This window comes from Etheostoma spectabile, chromosome 5 (assembly GCF_008692095.1).
Source record: "Etheostoma spectabile isolate EspeVRDwgs_2016 chromosome 5, UIUC_Espe_1.0, whole genome shotgun sequence".
NCBI classification, from domain to species: domain Eukaryota; kingdom Metazoa; phylum Chordata; class Actinopteri; order Perciformes; family Percidae; genus Etheostoma; species Etheostoma spectabile.
The window spans coordinates 9,213,189-9,237,825 of NC_045737.1; the positions used below are offsets into that span (position 1 = coordinate 9,213,189).

At 40.5% G+C, this 24,637-nt stretch overlaps 1 protein-coding gene across 4 annotated transcripts in view; it reads left to right on the forward strand.

Annotated features, from left to right (window-relative positions):
• pip5k1bb (phosphatidylinositol-4-phosphate 5-kinase, type I, beta b) overlaps positions 1 to 23,596 on the forward strand; it is a 35,586-nt gene extending 11,990 nt beyond the window's left edge. For 3 of the 4 annotated variants that reach the window (XM_032515704.1, XM_032515705.1, XM_032515706.1), the window contains exons 2-15: positions 441 to 545; positions 677 to 745; positions 1,589 to 1,719; positions 4,511 to 4,628; positions 8,893 to 9,045; positions 9,472 to 9,771; positions 15,028 to 15,230; positions 15,582 to 15,665; positions 16,431 to 16,479; positions 16,611 to 16,695; positions 17,668 to 17,826; positions 19,242 to 19,368; positions 21,608 to 21,731; positions 22,312 to 23,596. In XM_032515704.1, the coding sequence (XP_032371595.1) occupies positions 677 to 745; positions 1,589 to 1,719; positions 4,511 to 4,628; positions 8,893 to 9,045; positions 9,472 to 9,771; positions 15,028 to 15,230; positions 15,582 to 15,665; positions 16,431 to 16,479; positions 16,611 to 16,695; positions 17,668 to 17,826; positions 19,242 to 19,368; positions 21,608 to 21,731; positions 22,312 to 22,314 (1,605 nt within the window). In that variant the 5' untranslated portion in view covers positions 441 to 545 and the 3' untranslated portion in view covers positions 22,315 to 23,596. Of the gene's footprint in view, positions 1 to 440; positions 546 to 657; positions 746 to 1,588; positions 1,720 to 4,510; positions 4,629 to 8,892; positions 9,046 to 9,471; positions 9,772 to 15,027; positions 15,231 to 15,581; positions 15,666 to 16,430; positions 16,480 to 16,610; positions 16,696 to 17,667; positions 17,827 to 19,241; positions 19,369 to 21,607; positions 21,732 to 22,311 lie in introns of all 4 variants that reach the window. The other variant, XM_032515707.1, reaches the window with a different exon arrangement.
• The last annotated feature ends 1,041 nt before the right edge of the window (positions 23,597 to 24,637 follow it).

Genomic DNA, 24,637 nt, shown 5'->3' on the forward strand with positions numbered 1-24,637 from the left:
CACATGGCCTGTAACATGGAAGAAAAACTAAAAAACTAAGGTGGCGATGAGGAGGAGGAGGCAGCTAAACTGACAATCAGGATTGTGTTGTTCTCCAAAACAAGATTCTAATTAAAAGAGTTAGGATGGTTACTGCACACCCATGGATAAAGATTTCATGAGTGAGTGTCAAAGCAGAGATCTCTTGCTGGAGGCCAGCTATGAGTTAACAATGAGTTTAGAAATAGATAAATTGCCTCCTATCATGCAGAGATTAACAAGAAAGTGATGGCATTAAAGTGGCCTCAAACTTCTCGCAGCTAATCAAGTCTTTGCTGGTCAACTTGTTCCATCCCATCCTCAGTCACATCTGAACCTCAGCACATTGGAGGCTGTGAGCATTCCCCCCCCCCACATTTTTTATTGTGTTATCAACGCTTTGTGCGTCTGTTCTCTTGCAGAGGGTCCGCTGACGGATCCAAACTTTCTCATGTTTGCTCAATCTGACAATCAAGACATGTCGCCCTGATTGCTGTTTTGTCGGGCACAGCTTTTCATTAGGCAAGGTGAGTTTGTGCTATTGACTTTTTTAAAGATAACACATTTATAATGGAAAATGCCAATTTTATGTTGTGGAATTAGTAACAGTAATTTTACTTTATCACAATTTTATGTCAGTTCTTTGCATCTCTTTTAGATGTCAACCACAACAGAAAATGGGATGGGAGGGCCTTGGAGCACAAGCAGAGAGAAAACATACAAAAAGGTAAAAATAGGACTATTCACACTAGAGCTTTACTGCATTTGGTTTTATTTGACTCTTAAGATGAATGTTAACCTGTTTCCACAATATTTATTTTGGCATGCAGCCGTTTAGAGCCAACAAGTCCAAAAGGTCTTTAATTCTGAGCCTGCGTTTTCACATGAGTCCTTATAAATGTCCTTCTACAGCACAAAATGTCCTAAACCCTGCCAGGGCCGGCTGCCAGAGATCAGTCAAGTGCTGGTCACACTTGTTTTTTTTCCCTCTTTTTTTAAACTTTAAACGTCACTGCTTATGGCAGCATTTCTTAAGATGTCACATTACAAGGCTCTCCACAGTGGCTACCACTGTTCAGGTTGGGAGTAAAAAAGTCTTTTTGTGATGGCTGCTCACGCAACAGAAGTACTAGTGTGTTTTTTTTTTATCCCGGCCTTTTGGGGTTTTCAATGTGTTTAGTGTGCGGAAGCTATGCTACAAAATTGTACTATACAGTACAACAGTCATGTACTTTAATGTCTCAATGTCTGACCTGATTTCTTAATTTTGATGCCATCTACTACATGTGTCAAAGTTTGAATTGTGAAAATAATTTGTTATATTTAACTAAAGTCTTTAAATTAAATATGAAAATGGCTCAAGCCATTATTGCTTTTCGGCTTGCCTTTTCTTTTTTTCAATCTTTTAAATTTTATTTTATTTCACCTTTATATTTTCAGGCGAGTCATTAAGAACGTGGCCTGAATCGTTCACATGTATATTTAATTGCGTATGTAGTGAGGATAGCAGTGACAGTATGATATAATAGTCTGACTAATGAAATGTTTTCTCTTCTATGTCCCCATCTAGACAACGTCATCAGCCTTGAAGGGGGCCATTCAGCTCGGCATTGGCTACACAGTGGGCAACCTCACCTCCAAGCCTGACAGAGATGTGCTTATGCAAGACTTCTATGTCGTGGAGAGTGTCTTTCTTCCTAGGTCAGTGTTACTTAGCATCAACCCACACAGACATGTATACATACCTTCATACTTGCACACACAGCTTCTATACACAGGAAGACATTTTCAATAATTTATACATCATCTGAAGCAATTGTTCAACGTGTGAAAATTGTGTAGCAATGGTTTGCTTATTGCCTTCCAAATATCAGACTTTTGCATAAGCTCAAGGTTATTGGTCTACAAGAGCCAGTGAAATGAAGATTGTTTCATAAAAAAACAGATTATGTGTAGCTGGTAAATGGCTGCTCTTTGGCTGTGACAGTTTTCTGATTCTGCAAAGTATGAATGAATGGAAAGCGACTGAAGAGCGTCTGGCTGCTCAAATGTTATATGTCTAGGTTTTGTATTAAAGACATTTAATAAACTATTATTAATCATGCTCAGTGGAAATTGCCAGCGCTGGACATCCAGTCCAAAGAAATTATGCTGCTTCCACAAACTGCCACCGTCATCATTTATCAACAAAGTGAATTTTGCTAGTCATGAAACAGGGATAAAACTATTTTAGTGGATTACTCTGCCAAGAACTGTGAAATCAGCTTACTGTGTGTCTCTTACTGCCACAGTGCAAAACATATGTCAGTGTGGCCGCTCGGTCATCTCAGGCTGTCTTCACAATCACATCATCAGCTTAAATAGACTTTTGACGTAATCCAAAACAGACCCAGGGCTTCTTTAAAAGTGGGACTTTGTGATTTAGGTATTTACACATGCATTAATGCACAGTTGATAGTTAGACATACTGTATCTATTTTAGTTTTGTTTGTTTTTACAATTAATCACAATGCCACCTAATAGCACTTATAGTCTCACAGCAGAAAATACAGTCTGTTTAGAGGATCTTATCATTTGGTGTTCGCTATTATATAAACAAAATAGGTGAGTATCAAAGAAAATGTGTTCATTAGTATCACTCAAGCATCGGGAAGAGAATTGTAGTCCTACCAAAAAATAGTTTGTGGTTTACTTTTGAGATGCTGCACCAGGATATGCAAACTCATTATGTTTCAATGCAAATCTGGTCTTGGCACGCACATAGGCATTTTACTGCTGGGCAACCAAATCCAAACATTACTCTTGGTTTCCGTGCCTACAGTAATGAGTGTTTAAAAAAAACTGCTGTTGCTTTGCTAAGATAGTGAAGTACAAAACATCAGTAGCCTCAAGTGAGTCTGTTACATCAACATCAATCTGCATTCCGCATTGTCAAGCCTTTTTCCCATACGGGCGAAATAAAACAAAAAGTAGAGTATTCGTCAGGGTCAGTTTTTCACTAAAAAAACATCTGAGAAAAAAAAAAATCAAGACTACATGGTAAGGAAAATATAAATTACAGATACCACAACAAGCTAAACATAATCTTCAGGAAGAGAAGTCTTACATGTGGCATGTGACATAACTGGTTCCCTCTTTATTATCTTTACTGTCTCCAAGTGTTTCTGTTCTGTTTTGTAATTGCACACAAACACAAACCCTTCTCTTTCTCTTAACTGACGGTATCCTGAGAGAGCGGCTGAGTACGGAGACGGCTCTCAGATGCTTTTATTGCTTCACTTCCACTCACCAGTCTTCTTCCTCTTGTTGCTCCTCTCTGGAGGTTTTTCCACTGTTGTCTATTGGATGACTGGAGATGTCGCAGACCGCTTTGACTCCCACACAAGCATGCACGCAGAGAAACACACACACACACACACACACACACTGTTTTTTGTTTCTCAGTGCATGTATCTCTGACAACCAGCACCCATCTTTTACGAGGAAGACACACACACGCACACACAAGCACACACGCACACACAGATGGCTCTCTGATTAGATTGAATGAAACTTTTCCAGGTGCGTTGTGTTGTTAAATGGTTTCCATGCAAGCCATATGTTACAGTCATATACTGTCAGTCATTGATGATAGAACATTCATGTTGTCCTCACACACTGAACAGAGCAGTCCGATTTCATTGAAGTGTAATCACAGGTATCATGTTACACAGCAGGGCCTGGCTTTTGCCTGTATCCCATTACCGATATAGCACTAGCACAAAACAACAACACAGTAGCCTCTTCACCTAGAAAACCATCCAAGTACTCAGAATATTAACCAGATTTAGAGGCGCCCTGGAAAGCAAAACCCTTTTATTAACCTATGTCTTGTAGATTTACGGTCAGTGTGATTGATTTCAAGGAGTTTATGTAATGAAAGACTCGACGGATGACTCACGCTAACCTCCTTAGACATACTTAGTCCTGTGTGGTGGTGTCAGTGCTGGGACACAGGTCACAAAACCGGCTTGTCTTTGTCAAAGCCCATCTGACAATGTCAGTTTTACCAGCCCAGTAAAATAAACAAAAACTATAGGTTATTTGTGTTTTTTTTTTTATTTTGACCTTTTTTCTTTCTTCCCTTGAGTCAAAGCTCATGTGTTCTGTGGTATTGTTAAGATCCAGTAATCACAGCCACCTTCAGTCTCCAGGCAAATAATTCTATACAGGCCAGCTTTTCAACACAATGCTGGTGGATTTGGGTTCCCAAGGATAACTTAACTGAAGCCTGTTCATGCATGGGTGGAGCACATTACAAGAAAATCAATAGCCCAGGCACAAAGATTAGGTGTTCACTTTCTCCCTGGTTCTGCCTGCATGTCACCTTGGTTAGAGAATGACATGTGACACGTTTCACTTCTATAATGTCACAGGTTTTCTTTATCCCCCCTAATGCACCATTATATGTTTTTGTTTCTTGGCATGCTTGGTCATTGATCGCACATCCCAGTGAGGGAAGCAACTTGACCCCAGCACATCACTATCCTGACTTTCGCTTCAAGACCTACGCCCCGCTGGCCTTTCGCTACTTCAGGGATCTGTTCGGCATCAAACCAGACGATTACCTGGTAAGACTAAAACCTGGCTGAGATGAAACTGGTTAATATTTGTTCTACCTTCACATGACAATCCAATCATAAAGTCATAATAATGTCCTTAAATGCAGTTCTTGTGCTTTGTAACAACTAATTTGCTAAATGTCATGCATGTGTGGGGAGTAAGGGTCAAACAAGCATACAAATTGTATACCTAAAATAAGTCACAATGAAAACTCAGATCAAATTAGCCCACTATGTGTTAAGAGGTTTACCCCGAAAAAATTACTTAAAGGAATTCTACAGAAATAAAGTTTGACGTTTTGGGAAACACGCTTATTCTCTGCTGGTTTCCTGGCCCAGAAGTCACTGCCAAGAAATAGCCCTGCACATAACCCCATGTAAAACAACAAATTATGTTTTTTACACTTCCGTTTTTGTATGAAGCTTATATGAGCTTTAGTAGAGGCTAGGTGTCATACCAAAGGGGTTTAGCCTCTCCTCTCTAAGCGTAGCTCCTATGACTCTATTGTAATGCTCCGAAGCACTCACCCGTCGTTAGCATTCCATTGACCGCTATTCATTTTTACGTCAATTTGACAGCGAATAACTTTACATCTGAAGCGTTTAAAGACTCTATTTGTCCATTTTTTATTTCTAAAGAAAATGACATTGTATAAAAGGCTCCATTACCTTGTATCTCACGTTATGGCTCCGTAGCAGACGTTTTTGTAAAAATTTAAACGATTGTGTCATAACCAAGTGACCTTGCTGTCGCATAGTCAACAAATCACCGTATTGTCAGGAGCAGTTCGGAGACAGTGTCAACTTATAGTGGCTATTTAGTTTTAATTATTAATGTTAACTAGCATTTAAGTTAGCAATAATTAACCTGTGCCTATGTTATCACCTAACATATACCTAAACTCTCCGTCTCTGCAAGATTGGGAATGATTAAGATTTCTCTTGGCACAGCTACCAGAGGACTTACAACTTTCAGACAGGTTGCTCACATCACATCTGTGTCTTCAAGCTCAGTTGGAGGCTGCGCAGTAACGGTTAGCACTCACTGGAAAAGTCCTTCTGATATCCTTCACTGGTGTCTGTCCAGAGCGATGGAATCTGTTGGTCCATTTCTTTAACTGTCTATGGTCACACCCTGTTTCCAGTCTTTATGCTATGTTAAGCTAACTCCCATCTGGCTGTGGCTCTATATCTAGTGGACAGATATGAGAGTGGTATCAATCATTTCTAGCTCTTGACAAGCGCATGAATAAGCATCTTTCCCTTTTGCGTTAGCAGTTCTATCTATCAGTGTGTCTGCTAAAAACCTCTCTGGTGCAAGCAAATACTCCATGCTGAACCACACACTTTATTTCTGTAGATTTCTGAAGTAGATTTGTTTTCTAATTTTAATTTTTTTATTTAACATAGCAAGAAATGACAGGTGGGACTAAAGCAAACAGAACATAATACCTGGGGTGACATGATGTTGTTAACACGACGGGGCAACACAAAACATTCAAACAAAGACAAGAGAGCAAATGCTACATGTTATGGTGTGGGGTGTTTGTATCTGTGGTGTAGGGTTGTTGTGTGGGTGTGAGTGTGTCTTTGTGAGTGTAGAGGAGCCATAGGGAGTGAGGCTTAAAGATAAAGAAAAAAAGAGAGAGGGGAAAGTATTGGTCCCATGGTCAGACCCTTTTTGAAATTTTCTTACCTTTCTTTCCAAATTTTGGTAGCAGTTTTGTTTATGTTGTTTTGTTATGGAGACAGTGATTACCCTCCCCAGGCCCTGGGGAGGAAGCTGGCTGGGTGGGGTCATGCTCTGTTGCCCCTTTGCCCAGCCTGAACAGCCCTCTGACCCAGTGGGAGAGAGCCTGCTCATGTACTTACATATGGACTTACATGCATACATACAGTACATACACATGCATATGTATGTATGTATGTATGTATGTATGTATGTACAAACACATCATTTAGTTAGGCATCAGGCCACCCCCAGTAGTTTGCTCGTAGTTGTTTGTTTCATTGGTTCTCTGTTTGCACAATACCAATAAAAAAACAACTATTGCTCGCATAAACAAGAGACAATTGCCTCTTGATTATCTTGCTCCTGAATTACTTCCCATTGCCTGAATACTAATCTTCAACCTCAGTGTGTAGCTAAATGCGACAGAATTCAACGTGCATTTTATCGAGCAGTGGGTGGGTAATGCCACACACCATCTGTGCAGGGGAAAGACAAGATAGAAGGAAGAAGTCGGGGCAAAACACGACACAACATATATTGGAGGTTATGACTGAGCTAACGGAGCGTGCCCTCATTACAACACCTTTAACCAGCTCCCAGTGCTGAATGAAGTCAGCAGTTTATTCTGTGATTTCCCAGCACTTTAAGACACAAACACACACTGAAAAATAGACAAAGAAAAAGAGAGTCATGACCGTGGATGTCCAATATCATTCACGGGCCGTGTTCAAACACGTCTGTCGAAGCCCTTGTTTATGTGCTCCACATGCTTTACTTGTATGTTATTTAATTTTCTGCTCATTGAAGTGTATACCTCGTTGCCGTATTCATCCCTACTCTGCACGTATGCTTCTTGCTCGGAACAAAATTAGATATTGTGTAATCTTGTTTGGGCTTCATCATGTTATGTTGCCGTTTCAATATTTTCTGTCTACCTGCAAGCCTTTGAAAACACCAGCAGCTGCATTCTCGTTCTTGGATGCCAAATTAATTTCTGCATAATTGAAAGACAAAAGGCTCTGGAAGAGAGACAAAGACAAAATGTGACTTGGAGGCAGTAGAGGAAGGATGGCACAAAGTACAGCAGCTTAGAGGATTTAGTCTTGATTGATGTCCTTGAGGTGATGGTGAATTCATTCCGACTAGGACCACATAGTAGAGTCTAATTAAAAGAGAACACACACACACAGTATCTGGAATGCAGATGCAATAAACCGCAGATGTGTTTGTGCTTGTAACTCAACGTGACTGCAGTAGGTCATCACAGAAGAGTCTCTGGAGAGAGCAGGATGCCTCGAGTATTTCTCCTCTCTTCTGAACATGTTCTCATAACGCACTGATTAACATCTAACATTGCTCTTTAGTTAGCAGCCCTCGTAGTCTCTCCCTCACACGTCGATTGCCACATAGAGATAAAGGCTCTCAATCGTTTTTTTGTTTTTTTTTAAGATGCAGCACAAGCAGTAATTGCTCCATAATATCCTTTGGACAAGGAGCTTTTGTTGCTGTCCACATTAGTGGACAGTTGGCCTTATTGTCATAAGCAAATGTCTGTAGACTTTATTAAAGTTTGTCAGACAGTTTTGAGCTCATGTGATCAAGATCTGGTATTTCTGACGTTAACTCTTTTGTGTGTATGAACAATTAAAGTAAGGTTGACAAAAATCCGCTTTCATTGACATTCTGGTAATGTACAATATATCAATTGAAAGTATGTGTATCATGGACTTTTTGCTCTGGGGCTTTAATTACGGTTTTAATGATTTGGACTTGGCCCCTTAGTTCCAACTAAGTAAATCTCAATGCTGCAACATTCAATGTTAGTATAGTTTGTTGTATAGTTTACCCGTGTACGTGCAACTTATGACAACAGTTTGTGGAAGTCCCATTCCTGTTTCAACATCCCAGAGCCCCTATGCACAGAGCCACATCCATAAAGAAATGGGTTTCTGAGTTTGATGTGGAAAAACTAGACTGGCCTGCACAGAGCCTTGACTTAAACCCCATCTCACACTTTGGGGGTTCATTTTAACAGTGTCTTACCTCATTGATGCTCTTTTGGCTGCAGCAAGGCACCAGAATGCGTGAAAAGCATTCACAGCTATTATAGCTGCATATTGAGGATTTTGGAATTATGTTTAGCAATCACGTATCAATGAATGTCCAGGTATACTCTTACTTTGTTTGAATGCCTACATAATTTTGCCCACATAGTGTAAAATTAAGCCACTAAAACAAAAATACTTGTATTTGAAAAAGCAAAACTAGTTGCTCTAGTTATTGTAAATACCCCAAGGCCAGTGAGGATTTGCTACACACTGTTCTTCCGCTCTGAATAAACAAAAAATGCCTGTGGGGTAGAATCTTTATTATATCATGCTTTCCATATAAACTTTAAATAGTGCATTTTGTCTTCTTCTGTACAATAGTTTATCTGTTTAGAGATGTCTGTCTGTGTTCAATTGGAGCTGTTTCCTAGAAGTTTGACCTCTGTTTCATGTACAATATTAAACATATATTTTTGTGTTTTTCCTTCCTCAGTACTCCCTCGTAAATGAGCCTCTAATTGAGTTGACCAACCCGGGGGCCAGCGGCTCTCTATTCTACCTAACCAGCGATGATGAGTTCATCATTAAAACCGTCCAGCACAAAGAGGCCAAGTTTCTCCAGAGATTACTACCTGGATACTATATGGTGAGACACTTAAAGTTTCTTCATGAGTTCGCCAGCACCTAGTGAGGTGGCAAAAGTCCACTTTTGAGTGTTAAAGGAGTGTCTGAAACCCTCTTAATGTTGAATTTAAAGAGATCACTTAGTAGATGCTTAAGTCCCATAAATGAGATGCAGTGAAAGTTCTCATTAGCTCCAGCTGTAGGGCACCATCAGTCAAGGGGATGGAGGACACTTTAGTGGAGACACAGAAGTCAAACACTTCTATCATTTTGCTCACTTATTCAATTCTAATAAGTAACTTAATTAACTTGTGAGACCTCTCGCACTCAGAGTGGCTTCAACCTCACAATTCTTTAAACTGAGGAAGAGAAATGAGCCAACAAACAGCAGTAAAACATGATTGCAATAAAAACTGAATTGCGACTCCAGTTGTCTTTCACTTCATAGAACCTGAACCAGAATCCACGCACGCTGCTGCCAAAGTTCTACGGACTGTACTGCATCCAGTCTGGAGGCATCAACATCCGACTGGTGGTGATGAACAATGTGCTGCCGCGCTCTGTCAAAATGCACTACAAATACGACCTGAAGGGATCCACTTACAAGAGACGAGCATCCAGGAAAGAGAGAGAGAAGGCCTGTCCGACGTACAAAGACCTGGACTTCCAGGACATGCATGAAGAAGGGCTTTACTTTGACACAGAGACGTACAACAACCTAATGAAGACCCTGCAGAGAGACTGTCGGGTACGTGGTTTTAGCAGTGTGTGGAGCGAGCGATCTTTGTGTGCTCATTCTTGTCTTTCTCTGTTCATTGGATCGGCTTTGAAATAGCAAAGTCATACCAAAACAGGAAGGCCACTATTATTCCATAAAAGAAAGCTGTGCGACACACAAAATAAAGTCTAGAAGGAGGTCATTTTTGTTTCATTATTAGAATACTTTCCTTCTGAAGGAAATATTCTGATAATAAAACAAAAACGACCCGTGATGCAGTGCCACATAGTGTAGCCATTACATCTGGTGCCATATCAGAGCTTAGAGCAGATTGCTTTTTAACCTTGGAAAGGAAGCTTAAACACATGCAGCTCTATCAATCAACCCCATTGTGTACTAGTTCAGGGCACTGAGTGTGCATCTTAGATGGGAAAAAATGTTTGGAACATTTTTGAATAATATATATTTTTTAAATTTAATTAATGTGTTTACCAGTAGGACTGCATAGTGTTTCTACTATGCAGTCTAAGCTCTCCATTTGACCTGGGCTCTGTTTTCCCGTCTCTGCGCTGCAATGTTTCATGTCTCCAAATACTAAATGTGATTAAGACATGATCCTGGTAGCGTGAGAGACTCTGAGCTCCATCCAAAGATAGTCCTCTAATCAAAAGGCTTGCATTCTTCTCCATTTTAACGCTGGATCGTGAGTTTAAGTATTTCCCTGCTTTTAGAAGTGTAAAAATGGATCACAGCAGACAAAATTAGTTATCTGAAATTGCCCAGACTTCATAATTTCACATCCTTTTTGTCTATCTACATTGCATTAGTGCCAATTAAATTGTTTGTTTAAAAAAAAAAAAAAAAAACTGAAGGAGACTGGAGACTGAAGAACCGTGTACAAAACATTTTCAAATTCTGTTGTTTACGCACCACAATTATAATGCAAGGAACTAGTCTCCAGGCCTCTAAAATAGCAACAACTGAGTCAAACTACACAATAAATCTTTTTGGCTGGTTACTCAGCAAACTATATAATTGTGCAGTGACATTCCTACCATGTTTTCCTAATGCAGACAAGGTGGTTGGCCTCTTGGGATAGCTTTATGGGTGATAACAATGTGACTTCCTGACACTGATGCAATGTGTTTTACCCTTACAGTTGCAGGTTAATGATGGGCTTTAAAGCCCCCTGTGTTGCAATCCCATTTGTTCTGGTTGACATACAGTAACTGCACCCCACACACACACACACACACACACACACACACACACACACCACACACGCACACACACACTCTGACATTCAACTTGGACTCTGACCAAGATATTACTGTAAGTTTGGACCCAGAGACCAGAAGGAAAGGCTTCCTGCTTCACCTTACAGACTTGGCAACTTTGCATGACACTGTTCAGCTATCACCTTAATTACTTCCATTACACCAGCCTTAACTTAAAAATTGTATCACCAGTCTGTGATTGATGGCGCATGGAATTGAGTTGGCAGTAATGAGAAGTGTGATGCTGTGATATAAGCTTGTTTGGCAGCAGAGCACTCTTCTCTTCTCTCCTTGGCTCTCCTGTGTGTTGTTGAAAGGCAAATTTTACACTACACATGAGATGACATGACTTTCATTAAATCTTCTGGTTCTGCTACATTACTTTGTGATTTAGTGTTTCTCTTTTGGGAAAGTGGATTCCAGAAAACCTGTTTGAACAGGTGTGACCAACTGTTGCTTTCCCACCCTTTAATTAAAACAGTATCTCTTTCGCACAAACCTGGGTCCCTTGTGATGTTTAGAGAAAGATTACCAGAAATACAAAGATATGTCAAGTGATCTCCTCAGGTTATGGTCCTTCTCATCATCATTAACCAATATGCTTACTTTGTCGATGTCCTCTATTTTCTTAAGCAGATTGCAGCCAGAATGGCAGTGCTTCCTTTACATAACCGCTCATTCACATTTACAACCTTGCCCCAACGAACCCAGGACATGTGCTGTCTACACTCTATGTGTCATGTGATTCACATGCCTCTGTGTGCCACATTTTGCATGTATAAACTCTATGGTGTAGTGTGTATGTCTGTATCTATGGAAGGGAGATTGTTGAGCAGCAACTGTGTTGTAGAGTTTGTTATTGTCCTGGCTTCCTGCGCTCCCCTCCTGAGCGGGAAGCAAAGTGCCCTCTAAGCAGAATGGTTGTCCATTTCCATGAGTAAGCAGCTAACCCCTTCACCCCAGAAGGGGCTGCGGACCAAAACACAGAGGAGGGGTTGGCATAAGCTAAGTAACAGAGGGTGAGGGGCTGGGTGTGAAAAATACATTTTAGCTATTTTTCTGGTGCTTTGTGTTGGGATTACTGTTTGATGGGAATGTGGGAGGTCAGAGTTGAGTTGAAGCAGAAAGTGATAAGACAAAGAGGAGGATGAGCAATGCGTTTGAGGGAATCCAAATTTCCGCTATGTGGAACACGGCTAGGGCAATAGGGTACGCTTTCTTCCTTTTTAAGTCTACTCTCTTCATTACTCTGCAGCTCCCCTGATACTCCCCAAATGCCAAAACAACACAAGGCATTAATAATTCATGTTGGACTGTAACTACAGAGAGAGTGAGACAGAGAGGGTATATTAATGAGATTTGTGATTTGAGGAGACAGACACGAGGATGATAGTGATGCTGATGATGATGTCAAGCTGTTGAGACACTGTTGTTCACAGCACAGTTGACAGTTGAGACCTTGTCATGTTGGGGACAACCCAAGCCAAATGATAAGATGATCTATGTACTGTCTTAATTCTGTTTGAGAATTTGTGAAATAGGAATCCTTTGATTGCACACACAAACTAAAATGCAGAAATAATTATTCAGACAATGAAGGCTTGCATTCTTGGACAATGATGGGTTGCATAGCAGCCAGTGTAGCCAATCATAAACAACAATTTACTGTATGGGCTTCCCCACTTCTCACCCATGGGATCCTATGACAACAATGGTTTCTCTCACTCTCAGACACTGAAAACCAGGACCCTGACCTTCCAACAACAAGGTCCATTACCACATTCACTACACATGGCTAAACTTGTGCGTAGGTCTGAAACTAATAATTATTTCCCATTTTCAAATAATAAAAGTATTTTTTCTCTATTAATCAACTCATTTCTTGGTCTATAAAATTTCAATAAATTGTGATAAACTGCTTTTTAATTTTAAAAAGCCCATGGTGATGGCTTGTCTTGTTAATTAATGTGAAACAGCATGCTCTGATTCCTATTATATGAGATCACAACATGCAGTATTAAGTGATTACAATTAATACTATTACAAACATGAGGTGTTGCTTTTGGAGCAAGTTTTTATCAGGAACAGAAGAAGAAAAAAGTTACCAAAATCGAGACATTTTGTGTAATTAAAGATATTTATCAAGTCTATGTGTCTTTATACAAATGATAAAATGAAAAGCCACTTGTCTATAATCTGATATGTTGTGACATGGGTAGCAGGTTGTACTCATTAATTATATATGCTTTAGTGACTATAAGTGAATATTAGATTGTAACTCAGAGTCAGTGTATACTTGGGATGAGTGATCCAGCTGGGCTACATAAAGGAGTATAAGAGACTCTGTGTTCTGTCTATTGAGCGGGCAGACTCAGATTTAAGAAAGCTTGCTGTGTATTAGTGTCACTGCAAAGTGGGGCACGCCAGTGAACACTATGGGGAGCTCTGCAGCCCTAGATGGGTTGAGGAGGGCTTCAGGGTGGAATACACTGAGAAACATCAGAGATTTGTTAAAATCAGGGGATGCTGTGACAAGGATTAGCCCATTCACTGAGAAAACTGTATTGGAAATGAGACCCAGACTTGGTAGCTATTGCCTCTAAGTAGTATTCCCTTCCACAAGTGATTATTGACTAGTTTTCTCTGCCTATAGATACATAATTTTTCAAAATCCAAAGAAAACCTTTTGCACTAACAACCACAGAAATGCAGCTGTTTTCTCTCAGCTGTGATGGTTTGATTGTTTGCCTGGGAAAGCTGGGGTCCGGACACACAGTAATGGCCTTCTGTAGGCAGCCTTGTGTGTGTGTGGCTCTATGCAAAATGGCTGCCGTTTGAATAGGCTGTGGGAGTTTTAGTGAAAGGATGCAAATCGTTGATATGTAAAAGGCAAAGCTCAGACAAAAGCCCCAGTGTTTGAGTCGGTCATTAAATCTATATCTGTGTTTGTGTATTTGTGTATGAATGGGTGTGACTTTAAACTTCAACAGTTTCTATTACAGATGCAAACTGGATTAACAACTAACACTAAAAGTATATTATTTGCCCATGCATTGAAAATGGCTTATCTAGTGAGATATAAGAGGAAGTTTTTGGTGAACTTCAAAACACTGGTCTCACATTCTTCACAGAAATAGGCCAGTTTTCTCTAGATTCTGGGTTACGGCTCTCTTTGATAATATCAGTAGTTTTTTGTTTTTTTATTGCATCCAATCTAATGTCACTACAGTATGTTGTATTTTTGGCAGTCTCTTCTTAAGCCTGGCTTTCCCTATCTTCTAAACTTCCTCTTTGTGGCTTTTCATCAGTAAAGATACACACATTAAAGCTGTATTACAGAGGGTTTATCAAGAGATCTATGATTCTCAGAAAATACCTTTCACTTCTCCCTTTCTGATAACTCGTGCTTTCTTTGCCACACCATTGTATTCCCTTAATTATTCAAGTCAGGAATTATAAACCAATACAGTAACTGTTTTTTTTTCCAGTCTACAGTAGGTCATACAGTAAGATAAGCCTGGCTACCTGGCAGTGACCCTGATCCCGTTCCCAGATCAAGCTCTTGCCTCTTTCTCTACCCTTGTCTTGCCATGGCTGCTACACTCAAGCACAAGGAGACATGAAGTCACACAATCTCTGGGAAACTAGGCCTAAGGCTCCTAAAGGTCAACGTGTAACACTAAGCTCACTGTAGAGGAACACCTTGTTTATTTAGCTCAAAACTGGTTTACACTGAGATTTCCTTTAGCAAGCGCAACGCCTTTGAGGCGCTGAAGTGTGTTGCGTGATGAAAATGTTTTTGGAGGAAACCCAGGTGTTTTTCAAAACATTTAATAATCTCGCCATATTTACCGTCTTCGAGCTGAAGGTGAAGTCAGGAGAATAATTTATTCAGTGTTCAAACAGGTCCTAGAAAATGTGAAATATCTTGTTGTTACAATCCGGCTTTTGCCATTTATGATCAAAGGATTCTTCTTGTAACAACTCCATGTCTTGTAACTTGCCATAGGTGCTGGAGAGTTTTAAGATCATGGACTACAGCCTGCTGCTAGGTGTGCACGTCCTGGACCACAGCCAGAGAGAGGGGGGTGAGCCAGGCCAAGCAGGGGGCGATGGGAGGAGACCTGTTGGTCAGAGGGTGCTTTACTCCACTGCCATGGAGTCCATCCAGGGAGACGGCAAGGCTGCAGAAGCCCTCACCACTGACGACACGTGAGTTGGTTCAGCTTGGAGAAAAACACACATATTATCCACACATATTTGGGCATACACACTCTGCCTCTGTCTGTGTCATAATCTCCACATTTTCTCTCACAGATACAGTTATACAACCATGTTCATAGCTCGCACAGGACACTCAGTGTACACACTGCTCTATGGCTCTAATATAACCATAGCTACCAAAATACAAACACAGCCACTGTTTAGCATATTTACAGCACTACTTATGAATGTAAATACTGTACGTGCCTCTTTTCCAACATTTGTGCAGTGTTTCAAGTATTGCAGAAGAAGAACAGTAGCTGATTTCTGACTGCTGGTGTGTTTTTACTCTTTTTTTAGAATGGGTGGGATCCCTGCCAAAACACACAAAGAAGAAAAGCTGCTCATCTTCCTGGGTATTATAGATATTCTACAGTCATACAGGTACTGATCTTTGTGAGATCATATAAACCTGCTGTGATTGTATTTCTAATAATTGGGCTTTCTTCTTCTAACTGATTGGATCTGTTGACTTTTGGTGCCACAAGTAGTAAATGTCTCATCACTGACAATTAGGAGGGAACGTGCATGAATAGCTAAGGACTGACTAAGGAGTATGACAGCATGGCATCATTCTCAGAGTAACTGTTTTGATTGATGTTTGCCCTATGACAAGACTTCTTAATGTTAAATTATCACCCTGCATTGATGGAAAGCCACTTTAGCTCACTCCTAAAAGGATTTTTTTTTTCTACCTAACATAATTTAAATGGAGACAGCAATCTATATGTCTTCTTTATTTATACATTGATTTTTCTTTTCTACCTGAGAGCAAAAGCGCAGAGTGACAGGAAAAAGCCTTTTGGCTCATCGGCTTTTAAAACTGGTGGAGATTTAAAAGCATCAAATAAATCTGTGTCATCCTGGTTGGTTGAGGCATACAATGCACACAGAGTGGGCGAGGTGAGATCGGGTCGGGGAGGAAGGATGAATAGTCCCAATTTGTCTCCACATATCCTGCTTGCTTCCCTCAAAGATAATGTTACGATATTTTAAACTTTCTAGTATTTTCTGCCTAACTGCTGAAAACCTGAGTTTTATGTTGTGACAAGAGGGACGTGTCTCAGGTTTCATCAAGCATAAAGGGGGTGTTTTGGGGTAAGTGGATACATTTGTGACAAGGCTTCTTCTTGTTTTGTTTCTCCCCAGGTTCATAAAAAAATTGGAACACTCATGGAAAGCCCTGGTGTACGATGGTGTAAGTTGATAGCCAGCTCGTATCTGACACTGCTGCTTTCATGAATGAGCCTTTTATTTGGTCATATACTCTACATACGTCTACTAGTGGCTGTCTGATAAAAGCCCTGCATTTTCCCTGCCTGTCCTCAGGACTCCGTCTCGGTGCACCGGCCTGGGTTTTATGCCAGCCGCTTCCTCAAGTTCATGAGCACGCGTGTCTTCAGGAAGACTCAGCGTAAGTCTGCAGGTTAATCATTTTCGCACAGAGGGAGGGAAAAGCCGCCAACATGCAAAAAGAAAACAAAGAGAAGGGGCAGCAATGGGAAGTAGGAGATCCTCGCCTGATAAGAAGAGTCAGTCTGTAGGCAGTTTTTTATGATGTACTGCTGGGAATGTGTGTGTCACTGTAACATAATTAGATTGGTGGTAATTCACTTAAAGTAATTGGTGTATTGTTTCCTTGCATTGTCCTGCTGATCACCCAGAGCATTGCCTGTTCTTGCCTGTTATTGTCTTCTATAGTTAGCTGTTATATAAGAATTTAAGACACAGGAGTCATTATGTGTAGAAATGAGAGCTTTGATTCAATTTCAGCATGAATTCTTTGGACTGAAAGACTCCATGTTGGTTATGTGTAAGCAATCATGTGGCTAGGTCGTTCAAAACAGATTGAGTTTGTTGTTAGGCAACAGGAACTGGAACAGAAAGAAAAAAATACATTAAAAACCACCAAGATGGATTTGAAAAAGCTTGATGTGAGCGTGGCTGTAATTAAAGCCAGGAAGTAGTTTTGGAACTTCTCATTAAACCAACTATAGTACCATTGTTATGCAACCATTCAGGTCCCCCTGTGGAAATGAACAGGGCTGACGCAAAGTTTTGGGGACTTAGCCGTGCTATTAACCATCGCCAAGTCCCGTCAGAGGGAGATGACAGGAAAGGATTTAATTTCATGCCCTGCTTGGGAGGCAAAATGAGGATGGTTTCGGGGACATTTGTGTAATTGTCATTGTGCATTGCGCCCTTCTAATTTGTGAGGCAGAGCATTGGAGTTTCACTGTTTGAACATTGATTCAGTCAGAATAATCTTTCCACTATCTCCTCCAATTATCTTCCCCTTTTACTCTTTCTGCTTCTCTGAATATTTGTATCTCTCTCTTTTCTTTTCTTTGCCCTCACTTGCTCCATCCTTTTTTTTGCTTTGCAGCACTTCGATTCTCCCCTTCAAAGAGGACTCGTACGTCCATCCCGGCTCTGAAGTCGTGCTCACAGGAGATCCTTTCATCGCAGGCAGATGAGAGGAACGAGGAGGACAGGAGGGACAGGCTGGGAGGAGCATGCAGCCTGGCCAGTCTGGACACACAAGGTACACAAAACAACACTTTTTTTTTAGAAAAACCTAAACGATTATATCATAAATGCCCTTGCCATTTTACCACTATCCTCAACATGTTTCTCTCGCTATCACTGGTTGATACTGTGTTTGGCCTTAATGGAAAGAAAACCGAGGCTACCTTGTTATTAGCAGCCCATCAGATACCAAATTTGCACGTGTGCGTCCATAGCGCAAGTGTAAAAAAAGAGTGTGTAGTTTTAGCTGTGTTATCCTGAACTCGCTCTTATGATCCTAAGATGACCCCAGTACAAGAAAATATGTGAATCAGCTGTTTGAGACAAGGTGAACGTTTCTGCAGTGATGCACACATTCAGCAACAGCAACATTTGACCTTTGTGTGGTGAAGAAACAGGGATGACCGGAAAGAGAAGTCATGTCTCCAACTGTGACGCAACATACTATAAAGCAAATTGGTTTGTTCCACTTCCTGACTCTTTCTTTATAGTTACTAAATCAGTCTCAAAGAGGAAGGAGAAAAATGGTTTTACTCCGTGGAGTTGATACTCAGTGTCAGTTTTATTGGAATCATTACATCACTTTACTTCAATCAAATTCTCATGCCCTGCCTTAACTCAGCCTTTAAGCTTGTTAAAACTTTCCACAACAGAAAGCACAAGGCGGGCGGCTGTGGCTCAGTGGTAGAGCGGTTGCCTGTCAATCGGAAGGTTGGTGGTTCGATCCCTGCCCCTGCAGTCATTGTCAAAGTGTCCTTGGGCAAGACACTGAACCCCGAGTTCCCCCCGGTGCTGCGCATCGGAGTGTGATTGTGTATGAGTGTATATCTGATGAGCAGGTGGCACCTTGTACGGCAGCCCCGGCCCCAGTGTATGAATGTGCGTGAATGGTGAATGTTCCCTGTAGATGTAAAAGCGCTTTGAGCAGTTGTTAAGACTGGAAAAGCGCTATATAAATACAGCACAAGATTTTAACCGCGTTTTAACGCCCTTAAACAACTCTATCTCCTGTCCTCTGGTGGATGATCCACAGCTATACAAAGCAACATTGATTGACTAATGGGACATTTCTGGGTCTTCCAAGAAATTATGACTGTGGATATCAGTGTTGGTTGATGTGTCTTCTCATTTAGAGGAGAACTCCACCGTTTTTTTTTTTTTTACAAAAGTTCTGTTTACTTATCACGAGAACTACTCAGCCTGTGGGAAAAAAATAATAATATCTGTGCGGATCTGGAAGAGCTTTCACAAAAGCGAGAAGCCTAATCTCGGCTTGGGCTTGGAGACTACAAATTTAGGGGGAAAAAACTGCGTTACCAACTGGAGGCCTGGAGTTTGAGAGATGGGGGCGTTTACCAGACAGTAAGGGTCAGACAAGTTTTTTTTTTTTTTTTTACTGATACCATATCCATGTAAATATTTTATCCTCAGCTGTGTTTGGCTCATACCTGCGTCCCGATCTGGTCCCTGCCAGCCCATCCTTCTACGAGGGATCCTCAATGGGAACCATCTCCACCTCCTCCATCTTTGTCAGCGTAAACAACCAAACAGATGAGAGGTACGGTTTCTACTTGGCTTTCCTTGTCTGGTTGCTCTCAATATTCTTAACAATCTGTGTTGATTTTGGGATAGAACATGTTGTATGTCACCCTAAATCCATGATGCAAGGTTACTGTGTATAAATGTAGTCTTAAGGACGAGAAGGGAGGCATGTAAATTGACCCAACAAACACACACACACCACACACCACACACACACACACCACACACACACACACACACACACACACACACACACACACACACACACGTTCACACATTTTAACATTATTGTCACCTGTGCTCTTACTGTATGTCTGATGGTCTTATTGTTGACGTGTATCAGGGAGCAGGTAGTCTATATCCTCGACGTTCCACTTCTGGGATTGCTGGTGCCACAGGAAATTCTGCCGGATGCATGTATTTTTGCCGATGTCTGTTTCCTTTGTGTTGGAATTTTAAAACTCAAGTCAATTTAAAAAGACTATGGTTAACTGCTCCTCAGATCTCTGCAGGGTAAATCCAGACAGCTAGCTAGACTATCTGTCCAATCTGAGTATTCTCTCACAAAACTATTTTACCGTGGCTCAGTTCGGTGCTTAGCGCCGGCCATGAAGATTGTGATTGGTTTAATGAAATGCCAATAAACCAGAGCATGTTTTTTCTCCCATCCCGGAATGCTGTGTGGACTAGCCAGACCCTCCTCCGCTCCACAGCGTGTGGATGGTCTGGAAAAAAGCAGGTGACTCAGCTGGCTTGGCAGGCATCCAATACACATACGCAACAAACAGAATGGACACTACAGTCAAAAGATAAAGGGTGTTGTGGTGGGAAGGAAAAAAATACTCCAGGTACTACACAAATCTTTCACTGAAAAGGAATATTGGATTTTGCTTTGGAAAGCCTTGGTTGGCTTGATCTCATTTCATTCACTTGACAACTCTTAAGAGCATCATTTGACTCGTAGTTTACAAGTTATTTATTACCTCATTATATTGCAAAATCTGATTAAAAATGTCACTGCACATCATGAAACAATAATCAACGTATTAAATAAAGAGGTTTTTATTACACCTACACTACTTTTATTACACTATATCGTCTGGACATGCTGTTAAGGACAGTTTCATTTGTCCTCTTTCCCATCTTTCACCTCTCTTCCTGTCCAGCGGTGTCAGGTTCAGTTTGCTCTCTGAGGCTCTATTGTGCGACTTGCCTGGTCCTGTCCCTTCATCAGTCACCTGCTGCTGCGCTGACATTGTTCTGTCAACTGTTTTCATAAATATTTAAACAGCGGCTTCGACGCGGCCCTACTCCGTGCCATTATGTTGCAGAAAGACAAAGAGGACAATCGGGTCCAGTGGCGACTTTATATCCACCAACAATAATCCCTGTCTGACAGCTGGTCCGCTTGTTACACCTTGTGTTGTAATGTGTCACAGTATTGAAGCTGTTCTTTACCTGTACCTCTTTATCAATCCATCCATCTCTATGATTGTACTCCTCTGCTGCCCTCGCTATCAGGCTTTCATTTTGACTTTGAACACAATAAGTAGTTAATCATGTGTCATAAAAGGGTAAAACACATTCTGTGTTTATCAGGTAGTCAACTCATGTCAAACAAGAAAAACAACTTTCTAGATGCCCCCTGGTGGTTGAACATAAAAGAAAGAGAGGCACATTGCACTCAGGCTTCTGGTGGCCAAGCTACATTTAAAGATATATGTGTAATTTATGTATGCAGATTTACAGCGCACTTTATTTCATTATTGAAGTATTTGTAAGTTGCAAGTTTTATGCCTTTTTTACCAAAATTCTTGTTACGCTAGCTGAAATCCCAATGACTTAAAGTTAAGTTATGCAAGTTTTGTTTTCATCTCTTATGCTATGTGTCCATTTGTGGTACACACTCTCCCAGCGAATGTCTCATATTGACTTTGTGGTCACTCTTAAAGAGATTTTCTTCATTTCCTCCGAGACCTTTGTGAGACTATGAGCCTCTCTGAGCTGAGGCCTCCACTGGCCCGGCACCAGACAGGTTTCCCATCCTGCTGGCAGTCGCTTCATCTCTTTGTGTCTTTGATGTTAGAGTCTCTGCAATAGCGTGTGATTTGTTTCTGGAGAGTAGGTTAGTCATCAGTTTCAGAGCACCGTTTAGACAGCTGCTTTACTTTATGTAACTGCCCTTGACCCAGACAATACACTCTCAGGGCTGTCTTCTACATAGGTTACTGTGAAGATCCATTTTTCTGTTTCAGGGATGACGTCGCATCCAGCTCCACGTTTACCCTGGAGGACAGTGCTATCTGCCTCACTTCAGAGCAGAGCACCATGGATGTGGATATAGACCGCGATGACGGCTCTGTCCTCGATGTCTACTTGGTGAGTCTACATTAGCTCACTCACCTCTCCTAACGTCATCATTGTTCAAACTAAAGATAGCTTTCAACCTGCACTTCCTCTCTCTCTGACACAGAGAAAAGTCTCCTCTCCGAGACTGCTGGGCCTAAATTGTGCTTAAACATGATACACTTAATTAAAACATGAACACAATGTGTATTAAATATAACACCCATATTCATACATGATCAATAGTGCATCATGCTAAACGTAGGTTACTTGAAAAGTAAACATCTGTGTGGGCCCTGTAAAAAAAATCTACATAAGTACAATTACATAGTGAGGTTACATTTGTCTGATTTCTTGATCATAATTGATTAGATGACAGACATTACAAGACTTTACAAAATAAAGTGTTAGCAAATATTTACTATGAGAGTGTACTTTTTCTACCACATTCTCTATTTGTTATTTCAGTTCACTGTCACATTGGGGTATTTATTGTTTTGTCCTCCTGAGGTATTTTGAAGTTAATGTTGGTTATTGTCATGCATGTTTAGCTTGTTCATATTTAGGCCTAAACCACGCTGATAATCACTTTTTTCTCACTTCTCCCGCACAGTGAAAAGAGCAACTTTACAACCTTCATTTCCTCCTGCCAATCACAAGAGAATCGCCACACTCCATTCGACCAGCCAGGCTGGCCTTTGACTCCATTTCCAGTGCTGCTAGATCCATGTTGCCAGTTGTATTGCCAACACATAAAAAGACTGAGATTCTCCATCGGTTGATGGGCTAAATGAAGACACCAACAACACAGCGATGGACATCTGCAGGAACCATGTCACATATCATTTAATGTGATGAACATCCGGCTGAACAGAGTGTCGCTTCTTAGAGCCTAGTGCCATTAAGTTTTATATATGTATTCTGTTTTCATGGCCTACACAAAGGATAAATATTTACTACATATACATGACGAGAGGGTTGATACATTTCTTTAAATGTTTTTTTTTCTGCTGACCAGAAAGAACTGAAAGAGCCTTTCAAAGTTTGCAACTGCATACATTGCTGATAAACAGAAGAAAAATGTGTACAGTGAATATATGGTTGGCATCTATGTCCCTGATGAAAAAAGGACACAAGCCAGCTTGTAGCCACAGCCAACACGGATGAGAAAAGACTTAGATCAGATATGATGGATTCTGAAGGCCAAACACAGACTGTGACGTGGTTAAAGCAGCCACCTTCTCCTTACTGGGCTATTATTTGTGCTGCCCTGACAGGAACATGAAGCCCTAAAAAAGGGCTGCTGTGAAGTGAGAAAGGACAGTCACAGGATCTTGGATGAAGTACAGAGCGGAGGGACGATGCACTCAATCTAGATCAAAAGGCACTTTTGACATTGGTTATGATTACTGTAAGAAATATTTTTCTGAAGACGTTGCTTAGGTGGGTGGCCTACCTTACATAAGCACAGATTTGGATATGTGAATATGCACTTTTTTGTCTTCAAATGCACACCTCTGTAAGTCCTTGATACTATACGTACAGAGACAGTGAAGGAACATTGTAGATCATTTTTGATGTGGAGCTAATAGTTTTGAGGTTTGCATCATGACTGAGATGCTTTTACTCAGGATATCCTTTGATAGTGAATAAGTGTGTCCTCTTCAAGAAGTTATGAGACATGCATCCTACACTTAGAAGCTGTCCAATACCTCTTCATCAAGACCATATCCAACTATAAATGTTGAATTCCATGATCACACGTCGGTTAGACCATAATTTATTATGTAAATCTCAATATTTTGCCATTTGCTGAAAAAATACTTTAATCGCTGAATGTAAAGACAATGCATATTTATATTTAGAAGAGACTCCTATAAATAAACTGTTTCAATTCAGTGTTTGCTGTTAAGCTGTTTTAGCCTCTGAAAAAGTACTTTTGTGTTCCAACATTCAAGAACTTCATCTATTTGCATATTGCAGCTGTGTATGTATGCATATTTTGGCAGTTATTACTTTTATTTATATATATATATATATATATATATATATATATATATATATATATATATATATATAATTACAGTATATACATACACACTGTGTATGTGTGTGTGTATGTATATATATGTGTGTGTATGTATATATATGTGTGTTATTACATTATATATTTTATGATTTTTTAACATTTCTGAGATACTGTTAAAAACCACAATCTGATTGGTTCAGCAACTAGAGCTGTGCAGCGACAAGACTGAGCAATAAAAATATAGCCTACGTTTTTGAAAATATATGATCAAACCAAAGTTGCCAACAAATTCTACATTTAATTACTTAATGGAGATCGATCAACAACACGGAAAACTCGTTCAGGCCACCGTCTACAAGACTTGATTAGTTGTTTAAATAACACTAATGCATTCCACGTGTGGAAAATATTCTTTTTTTTAATGTATTTCATTGTGTAATCTCAGTGGAATATTCATAGGTCGAGTTTTTTTATTGTGAAGGGTAAAGTAAAAGTGTTGAATACTGACACATGTCAGCTTTGACTGTATAACGTTATTCGATTACAGGCTAAACAAGAAGAGGTGCAGTCTCGGTTAGGAAGTTGAAATCCTTTTGTATAAGATGGACATGCAACATAAACTTATCATCTCCGATCCTATCTGAAGAGCTCCAGCCAGCCAGCTCACAGCGGGGTCTGTGAAGGTGGACCGGCCGGGCGGTGAGCCAGCGACCCCGGCAGCCACCAACCGGCTGTCACGTCAGACTGTGGAGCTTCTGAACTCCGACACAGTTGGACCAAATTTGCAATTGGACATCAATTTTCGTAAAACTGCCCATATTTGAGCTCTAAATAGTGATGGCAATAAAAAGTCTCAGAAGTGAATGAAACATAGCAGACGAATAATATAAAAAGTTTTCATTTCTAGTTC